Here is a 10,327-nt window from a genome sequence, read left to right as displayed (position 1 = left end):
ATGCTATCCCTCCCCCCTACCCCCACCCCACGACAGTCCCCGGAGTGTGATGTTCCCCTTCCTGTGTCCATGTGTTCTCATTGTTCGGTTCCCACCTATGAGTGAGAACATGCGGTGTTTGGTTTTTTGTCCTTGTGATAGTTTACTGAGAATGATGGTTTCCAGTTTCATCCATGTCCCTACAAAGGACATGAACTCATCATTTTTTATGGCTGTGTAGTATTCCATGGTGTATATGTGCCACATTTTCTTAATCCAAGACAGGAAACATAGGCAGTCCTCGAAAGATTCTGGAGCTGTTGAGTGGAAAGCCATCAGGAATTAGCATATCTCTCTTTCTGTCACTGTCTGTCTGTCTCTCTTCCTCTCTGTCTGTCTTTTTGTGTGTGTGTGCACGTGTGGACGTGTATGGGTGCTTTTCTCTGTTTCTCTACTCTCACATGTTGTTTCTCACCTCACCTTCATTTTGGTCATCCACTTTTGTCTTTTTCCTCCCTCAGCTGATCAGTTTTCATTACTTGACCACACTTATAGCCACATTCAATGAGTCCTCAACGGTGTCCATAGGTTATTGAAAACTGCGACGTAAAGTGAAACAACATGTAATGAAACCAGTTTTACTACAGACAAATTGATATCAACATGAGTTAAATTACTATACCATATTTCTGGTCACAAAAACATCACCAACTTCTAAAAAAAGACCAAAATACTTCTAATATTAAACAGTAAAATAAACTATACATACATTGAGTAAAGATTAATGAAAACAAGATAATTATTTACCTCCTTACTCCAGTTCAGGATCACAGGTGGCCAGATCCTACACCAGGAGCTCAGGGCATGAGGTGTAAACCAGCTCTCTTCAGGAAGCCATCCTACTGCAGGGCGCACTCACATACCCAACCACAATCACTCAAGCAGGGCCTTTGTAGACATGCCAATTCACCCAACACACAGAGAGTTGAGAAGTGGAGGGAAACGTGAGTACCCAGAGAAGACCCACATAGACATGGAAAGAACGTGCCAATTCCACATAGACATTGGCCTCTGCTGGAAATCGATTTTTTCCATCAATGTTATAACAAAGTGACGTTAAACAAAATGACCAAGGACCTGCTGTATGTTTTAGCCTCTGCTTCTGAGTGTACTTGTGTTCAGCTCAAGTAAACCCCAGAAGCAATCCTATCAATTTTACATTTCTGGAAAAGGGCTCACTCATTTAGTAAAACATGGGATGAGGAATTCATATGTTACATAAATATGTATTTTCCAGGAAGATTACTCCAAACTATGCAGACACTGTAATAGAGTAGTGCCAAGAAATAATGCACCTTTATATAATAAGATATAAGAGAAAGTATAATTACGTAGAATATTACCCTAGTTCTAATAACAGTAAACTGTTACATTCAACCATAATAGCTACTTTGGACCAAATGCTATTCTGAGTGCTCTTTCTCCAGATGCTCTTCCACGCTCACAGCCACACACAGGCATGCACATACACTTTTGATTCTTTAACTCTATGGGGTACTATTATTGTCATTTCTGTTGTACAGAAAAATGAGGTTAAGAGGAGTTGAGTGTGCTGTTCAAGGTTACACTTCTGATAAATAGGTAGCGGATCTAGAATTACAGCCCAGGTGTTTTTAACCTAGGATTTGTGAACTTAATCACTGGGTTTTTCTGCCCCTTGAATTTGGTATTTTTTTTCACTCAAGCCCATCACTTTGTAAATTAACCTGACAAAAACTGAGTTATCTCCTTTTCCTAGAAAATTATCATTTGAAAATTTTCTCCTGTTAATCTTTTAATTTAAGCTATATTGTACTTATTAGCACTTGGCTTCATTTCTTCTTCCCTCTGACATTCTTATTATTTGTCTCAGTGATATTTACTGCATTTTACAAGTGCTGTCAGTCTCTATATTGCGGGGTACCATGCATCCATTGTTTTTAATGTTCAAAAATATAAAAAAGAATCTTATACCAATTTTTGATTAACTTCACGAGATATAGATGAAAACATTTTTATTACTTTTTGTTTTTCATACAGTTCTATAACTAATTTTTTTTTTTTTTTTTTTTTTGAGATGGAATCTTGCTCTGTCGCCCAGGCTGGAGTACAGAGGAGCTATCTTGGCTCACTGCAACCTCTGCCTCCTGGGCTCAAACAATTCTCCTGCCTCAGCCTCCTGAGTAGATGGGACTACAAGGGAACGCCACCACGCCCATCTAATGTTTTGTATTTTTATTAGAGATGGGGTTTCACCATGTTGGCCAGGCTGGTCTTGAACTCCTGACCTCAGGTGATCCGCCTGCCTCGACCTCCCAAAGCGCTGGGATTACAGGCGTGATATAACTAACATTTAATTGATACATTCTTGCAGATCCAAGCCAGGTTACTGAGACTTAAAAAAAAATTCTTAAGTTGCTTTTAGTTTTTTCCATCTTAACTCACATGGAGGGAAGTTGGGTTTTGGCACAAGTTTATTGTAAACTCATAAACTCATAAACAATCAAAAACTGAAGAAAAAAATAAGGCCCATGATACTTGAAATTGTATTTTGATGGAAGTCAGATAAGTAATGTTGTCCTCCAAGAAAGTATAAAAGTTTACTACATTTGTATAGATACTGCTAGAAAATAAATTCACAAAAGACCTGCTATGATTTGATTCACATCAAATTACTTTGTTCCTGGTGATTTCACAAATAGATTGAGAAAACTGACATTTAATTTCTTGTCTCTGTTTTATTAGAATTTTTTAAACGGAAACAAAAGACTTAACTGTACACTAAGAAATCTCTGGGTTTTCATTGTGCCTACATTATATTGCCCTTCCATACTTAAGCCTTAAGATAAAAATCACCTGCCTACCGTCCACCAAAATGTAATATTTTATTTTTAATCCAGAAAACTGGGTGCCCTTGCTGCATTTGAAAGATGGCTACACACAAGTATTGTGTACCAAAAAGAAATTATTTTCCAATATGGGTTAATATTTTTACTATGGAGATGATAAGCTTTAAAATTTTAAATGGTAATTTACCTTTCAAATTAAAAATAAAGAATTATATGCAATTAAAAAAACACTTCTTTATGCATTTGGACACCTCCTGTTTCCACCACCATGCCTAGGCCAACCTTGAACCTCCAAATTTGTGGGTGGAACCTTGGTGCTCACTTGGACCCCCAAACTATCCTCTTCAGGTAAAGGCTCTGTGAGAACCAAGTGCAAGGTGATGGATGGGAGCCTCAAGGAATGAGACAGCCCGGGAAAAACTAGGACAGTGAGGTTTCATTTTCAGACATAAAAGGATGTAGAATCAGTTGAAAAAAGGACCCTGTTCCTCTGCAGAGGCAACCACACTTCTGAAGACCTTAGACCTGGCACGGTGGCTCACGCCTGTAATCCCAGCATTTTGGGAGACTGAGGGGGAAGATCGCTTGACGCCAGGAGTTCAAGGCTCCAGCGAGCTGTGATTGTGCCACTGCACTCCAGCCTGGGTGACAGAGTGAGACCCTGTCTGGAACAAAACAAAACAAAACAAAAACGAGGTTGGGGGAAGACATTAGAGCCCTCTGATCTTCTAATAACTCCCAGGTCAACCTTGGGAGTCGTGTGGCCATGTGCTAAAGCGTCCTGGGACAACTGTAAGAGCTCTGAGAATCACTGGCAAATACAGGTGACAAACCTCATGGTTTGGCTAGTGTCTAAATGCAGTCTTTTCCACTTCTGAAAACCTGTCACAGAGGCAGAAGAAAGGGCATCTACTGTTGCAACGTTAGTGTCTACTTCCTCCTCCTGTCGTTCATCACTGAGATCTAAGGTGACAGGAGCATTTTCAGCGCCTTCGCCTTGGGGTGCAAACCAGCAGCGCCCATTACGCAGTTAGGAATCCGTCTGCAGATACAATCATGGGAAACTTCCCCTTCCAACGGAACCTTGTGAGGCTTCTTTTATGGGAGGTCCATCTGAGCAGTTTCTAGGATTACCAAGTTTTCATACAGCCTCTGTTAGAACAGCAAGATGCAGCGGGCGGAGAGCTACATCCCTGTAGCTTGACTCCTGGCTGTGCGACTGCACGGTGACATCCAAGGCGGCGGAGCCACTGCCGGTACACGCTGGGCTATGGGCACAGGTTGGGCGTGGCTTTCAGGTCAGCCAGCAGCCAAAATGGGAAGGGAGGAGTCGCAGACGGATTACGCGAAGGCTCTATCCCACGAAAGGACTGGGTACGACCCAAAACGAGGACGCGGAGCTTCCCTGTTCCTAGCAGCAACAGACTGAGAAAATCCAAGAAAGGAGGCCCGAGGGGCTGCTGTGGCCCCATCCTCCTGGCACCCGCGGCCCGGGCTCTGCGACGCCTTTCGCCCCACCTGCGGAAGCAGCGATGCCTGGCGGAGCCTGCGTGCTGGTGATCGCGCTGATGTTCCTGGCCTGGGGGGAAGGTCAGCGAGGTAGGGCGCGCGGGGGTGGGCGCGCAGTGGCGCCGCGTGGGCGGTGGAGGGACTAGGCTAGACTTTTTGGACGACTTGGGGAGCGTCCCTGTGCGTTTTAAGGCAGCAAGCGATGTTTGTTCCTCACCCGCCTCCTCTCTGTCCCTCCGCTGTCTTTGAAAAGGTCAATTTCCAGCTTGAAAACTCTTCAGTTTTCTTTTGCGCACATGCGGTTGTTGCCTCCTCTTACTCTACGACCCTTGGTTCTGTTTTTGGTTGTTTCCTGCTGTTATCCTGCTCTTTGAGGTCATTGTAATTTACTGTAAGAAACTTTCGCCGGATCTGCAAGATATGCTAGCCGCAAGTGGACCTGAATTCTCAGAACAGAGTTGAATTCCATACTGCACGAATTCCACCTCCAACCGGACCCTCAGAAATAATTCATTGGTGAACATTTTATCCCTACAATAAATCACCAAGTTAAGTTTTGTATATCCGTATTATACTGTATTATGGTTTTTGTATATATATGTTAGAATCAGTTTTGGCACTGTAAAAGAGATCTCTGTGGAGCGAATACTCCCCTCCTACTTCTTTAATCCATGACAAAGAACATTTAGTTTAAAATACAGTGAAGTTAAACCAAAACTACTTTCATTAGCCCTTTTTGCTTGTTTTCTGTGTTCATACAGATAGGAATATTAATGAAAGGTGACTTGTTCTTATATTGCAAGTTTCCTTACGTTTTTCAGAAAAAGTCTGATCTGTGTTCAACCATCTGCAGCTTGAAAAAACATTATGTACAACATTTATAGCAGTCCAGGGTATAGTTTTGTCTTATCGTTTTTTGATCTTAACTCATTTTACTGATGTAAGTTTGCTTTCTATAAGGGGAATACAAACACTATCCTATACAAAACTTAAAAATAAAATACTAAAATCAAATTTATTATTTTCTGCAGTGATATTTTTTCTGGTCCTTCTTTGGTTTGCTTACAGCGTTACTAAATCTTTATGAATAACTTTAAAAAATACATGTAATAACGTATATCTGTTCATTACAGTTAGATAAATATTTCCAGGAAAAAAATGAGCAATGTTTATAAAGGAAGATGATTTCATGTTTGCTATAGACCGCATAACCCTTTTTTGCCTCTATATAATAGGTTTGTAATCTCTCTACTGAAGACAAATATTACCCATTACCAGGTTTTAAGTTCATAACATTGTCAAGTTCTTTATGTTTAATGGAGTAAAACTAGAAGACGAGGTAAATGGAAAACGCATTTATTGAGACTTCTTTTTTTCAAATAGCTTTATTAAGATGTTCATATACCATACAAATCACTCAAAGTGTGCGACTCTATGGTTTTTCATTTTCACAGATATGTGTATATTCAGAGTATATTTACAGGTATATGCAGCGATGACCACAGTCAATTTTAGAACATATTTATCAATCAGAAAGAAATACTATACCCTGGGCTATCATGCCACATGCCCGCTATTACCCTCCCTTTCTCCCCAGCGATAAGGAATTACTAATCTACTTTCTGTCTCATTGCATTTGCCTATTGTGGATATTTTATGTAAACTGAATCATATAATAGGTTGTCTTTTGTGACTGGCTTACTTCATCTAGCACAGTATTATCAAGGTTCATTCATCTTGTAGCATGTACCAGTATTTCATTTCTTTTTAAGATAGAATAATGTTCCATTGTGTGGATATACTATATTTTGTATGTACATTCATTTGTTGATGAACATTTGAGTTGTTTCCACCTTTTGACTACTATAAATAATGTTGCTATAAAGCACCGAGATACAAGTTTTGTTTGGATGTATGTTTTCATTTCTCCGAGATATATGCCTAGGAGTGGAAATACCGGGTCATAGGGTAACTCTATGATTAACTACTTAAGGAACAGCCAGGATGTTTTCCAAAGTGGCTGTGCCGTTTTGTATTTCTGCAACAGTGTGTAAAGCTTCTAACTTCTTCATGTTTCCATCAACACTTTTTATTAACTGAGATTTGGATTCTACCCATCCTCGTGGTTGTGCAGTGGTATTTCATTGTAGTTTGATTGTCATTTTCCTAATGGCTAATGATGTCAAGCATTTTAATGTCCTTATGAGAAATTTGCTTATTCTCTTCAGAGAAATACTCAGATCTTGCCATTTTAAAAAATGGGTACTTGGCCTTTTTCTTATTGAGTTGTATAAGTTATTTGCATATTCCAGATATAATTTTCTTATTGGATATGTGATTTGCAATTATTTTCTCCCAGTCTGTGGGTCGTGGAAATAATCCCCTGTGGATACTGAGGGGCTACTATACTTTAGTTTTTTTAGTTGATTCCTTAGAATTTTCTATATGGAAATGGTATTACTTATTCCTTTCCAATCTGGATATCTTTTATTTATTTATTTTGGTTAATCCCCCTGGGTAGAATTAGCTATTCTAAAGTACAATGTGGCATTGAAATGGTGAGAGTAGACATACTTGTCTTATTCCTGATTTTATAGGAAAGCATCTAGTCTTTCTTCATCACATAAAATGTAAGCTATGGGCTTTTCGTATATATCCTTTATCAAGTTGAGGAAACTTCCCTCTATTCCTAGTTTGTTGAGTGTTTTTATCATGAAAAGGTGTTGGATTTTTAAAAATGCTTTCCCTGTGTCTGTTGAGATGAACATGTGGATTTCAACTTTTATGCTATCTATGTGGTTTATTATAGTAATTCGATTTTAGTTATTAAACCAACCTTGTTTTCCTGGAATAAATCTCACTTGGTCATAATTTTTCTATATGTATGCTTTATGTTCCTGGATTCTGTTTGCTGAAAATTTTTTCACTCATATTCCAGAGATGTATTGGTTTATAGTCAGCTTTTCTTGTTATATATATTTCTGGCTTTCCTGTCAGGGTAACCAGGATGATGGGCTATAATACCGGGCTTGTACAATGAGGTGGAAAGTGTTCCATCTTCTTCTATTTTTTGAAAGTGTTTGAGACAAATTGGTGGTAATTCTTTTTGAAATGTTTGGTAGAATTTAGCATTGATGCCATCTGGGCCAGGTCTTTTCTTTGTGGGTAGTTTTTTGACTGATTTGATATTTTTACTTGTTATAAATCTATTTGGATTGTATTTTTCTTCTTGAGTTGGTTTTGCAGCTCCTGTCTTTTTAGAAATTTTTCAATCTCATCTAAGTTATCTATAATTATTGGCATATAACAGTCATAGTATTCCTTAATAAGGTTTTCAGTAGTGTCCCCTATTTCATTCTTGCTTCTTGTCATTTGAATCTTCTCTCTTGTTTTCTCAATAAATCTAGTTAGAGGTCTGTCAGTTTTGTTGATTCTTTCAAAGAACCAGCTTTTGGTTTCACTGATTTTTCTCTATTGTTTTTCTATACTAAGTTCCATCAATTTTATATCCAATCTTTAAAATTTCCTTCCTTCTGCTTCCTTTAGGTTTAGAATGCTCTTATTTTTACAGTGTCTTAAGGTGCAAGGTTAACTTGATGTTCATCTTTTTCTCCTATACTATAGGCATATTCCTGTCTATACATGTCCGTCTAAGAATTACTTTAGCAGCATTCCATACATTTTGCTATATTGTGTCTTCATTTTAACATTTCTTCAAGTATTTTCTAATTTTCTTTTTCATTTATTCTTTGACTCAGTGATTATTTTGGTTGTTTAATTTCCACATATTTGTAAAGTTTTTTTGAATTTCATTGTTATTGAGTTCTAATTTCATTCCATTGTAATCACAGAACATACTTTATATGAATTTCATCTTTTTGAATTTCAATTTTTATTTTATGTTATTTTATTTTTAGAAATAGGATCTTACTATGTTGCCTAGGCTGGATTTGAACTCCTGGGCTGAAGCAATTCTCCCACGTCAACCTCCCTAGTAGCTGGGTTTATAGGAACATACCACCATGCCCAGCTTTCTGTTTAAATTTATCAAACTTGTTTTATTGTCTAGCAGAGTGTCTATTTTGGCGAATATTCCATGTGCACTTGGGGAAAATTTATATTCTGATATTTTTAGGAATAGTGTTTATAGATGTCTGCTAGGTCAAGTTGGTTTATATTGTTGTTCTAATTTATATTATGCTGCCTGTTTTTAAAATTGATATTGAAAGTGGGATATTAAAGATTCCAAATATTATTGTTAAAATGTGTATTTTTTCCCTGCGTTTCTGCTGCATTTTGCTTCACATATTTCAGTGCTCTGTTATTAGGTTCAGTTATGTTTACAATTGCTTTATCTTCCTCACGGATTGACCCTTTTATCATTATAAAGTGTCCCTCTTATCTCTGGTAAGACGTTTATGTTTCAAGTTCTTCTTTGTTTGATAGTAGTACAGCCACACTGCCTTTCTTTTGGTTGCTGCTTGTAGAATATATTATTTTCTGCCCTTTTACTTTCAATCTAATTGTGTGCAGAAGAGGACCTCAGTTTGTCTTTTGATACGTAAAGAAAACCAATGTAAAGTGATTTAGCAAACTAGTCACTCTATTTTCCCTTGCTTTTCAACCATTTGTGTTGCTGAAGAACCTAAAATTCTATTTTTTTTAAAAAAAATCTCAAATTTTATTTTAGATTCTCAAGGAGTACATGAGCAGGTTTGTTACAAAGGTACATCGCATGATGCTGAGGTTTGAGGTATGGATGATATTGTCACCCAGATAGTGAGTATAGTACCCAATAGGTAGTTTTTCAACCCTTACCCTCTTCCTTCCTTCCCCCTTCAGTAGTCCCTAGTGTCTATTGTTCCCATCTTTATGTCTGTGGGTACCCAATGTTTAGCTTGCCCTTATAAGCGAGAACATGCAGTATTTGGTTTTCTGTTTCTGCATTAATTTGTTTAGGATAATGGCCTCCGTTTGCATCCATGTTGCTGCCAATGACACGTTTTAGTCTTTTTTATGGCTTCATAGTGCTGCATGGTGTATATGTATTACTGAAATGCCAGGGGTTTAGTCTATGTCCTGCACAAAAAGCCAATCACTGAAACAATGAGTATTGCTAGGCAAGAGGGCTTTATAGGGTGCTCCAGCTGAGGAGATGGAAGATCAGTCTCAAATCCATCTCTCTGACTGATTAAAATTGGGTTTATATAGCAGGGAAGAAATATAGCTACATGTAGGAATACAGGAATTAGGGAGGAATAAGGAAGATGAGTTGGTCAACAGGAAGCTGATGATCAGTTAAGCAATCATGATGGGTAGGGGTTTGGAATCTCATTTTCCAGATGTGGTTATCTGGTAAGTTTCAGTTCCTTGATACCATCTGGGAGACCTGATGGTTGGTTTCCTGAGAAAGGAACTCAGATAAGACAGTTGTAAACTTTCTGAAGTTTTAAGACTGGGAGGGTCAATTTCTATGTTTATTCAAAAGAAACCATAAAGATCAGTTCTGTGGGACAATTGGACCAGTTTCAGGTATACTACATTTTCTTTATCCAATCTACTTTTGATGGGCACCATGGCTGATTCTATGTCTTTGCTACTGTGAATACTGCTGGGATGAACGTACCAGTACATGTGTGTTTTTGGTAGAATAATTTATTTTCCCTGGGTATATACCCATAATGGGATTGCTAGGTTGAATGATAGTTCTTTTTTCAGTTCTTTGAGAAATCTCCAAACTGCTTTTCATAGTGACTGATTTAATTTACATTCCCACCAACAGTGTATAAATGTTCCCTTTTCCCCACAGCATCACTGACATCTATTGTTTTTTGACTTTTTAATAATAGTAATTCGGACTGGTGTAAGATGATACCTCATTGTGGTTTTGATTTGCGTTTCTTTGATCATTAGTGATGTTGAGCATTTTTTCATGTTTGTTGGCCATTTGT

General features: G+C 38.0%; 1 protein-coding gene across 6 annotated transcripts in view; it reads left to right on the top strand.

Annotated features, from left to right (window-relative positions):
• The first annotated feature begins 4,190 nt into the window (after positions 1-4,190).
• Positions 4,191-10,327, top strand: part of VWDE (von Willebrand factor D and EGF domains) — a 77,559-nt gene continuing 71,422 nt past the window's right edge. For 4 of the 6 annotated variants that reach the window (XR_010158797.1, XM_009452668.5, XM_024357743.3 and 1 more), the window contains exon 1: positions 4,191-4,466. Coding sequence is in view for 5 of the 6 variants with exons in the window: in XM_009452668.5 (XP_009450943.4) it covers positions 4,400-4,466 (67 nt within the window). In the remaining variant the exon portion in view is untranslated. The remainder of the gene's footprint in view (positions 4,467-10,327) is intronic. The other 2 variants (XM_024357748.3, XM_024357744.3) reach the window with 1 other exon arrangement.

The sequence above is a fragment of the Pan troglodytes genome, chromosome 6, assembly GCF_028858775.2.
Source record: "Pan troglodytes isolate AG18354 chromosome 6, NHGRI_mPanTro3-v2.0_pri, whole genome shotgun sequence".
Taxonomy (NCBI): domain Eukaryota; kingdom Metazoa; phylum Chordata; class Mammalia; order Primates; family Hominidae; genus Pan; species Pan troglodytes.
The sequence above is the reverse complement of the archived record's forward strand: the minus strand, read 5'-3'. Positions and strand labels throughout refer to the sequence as shown.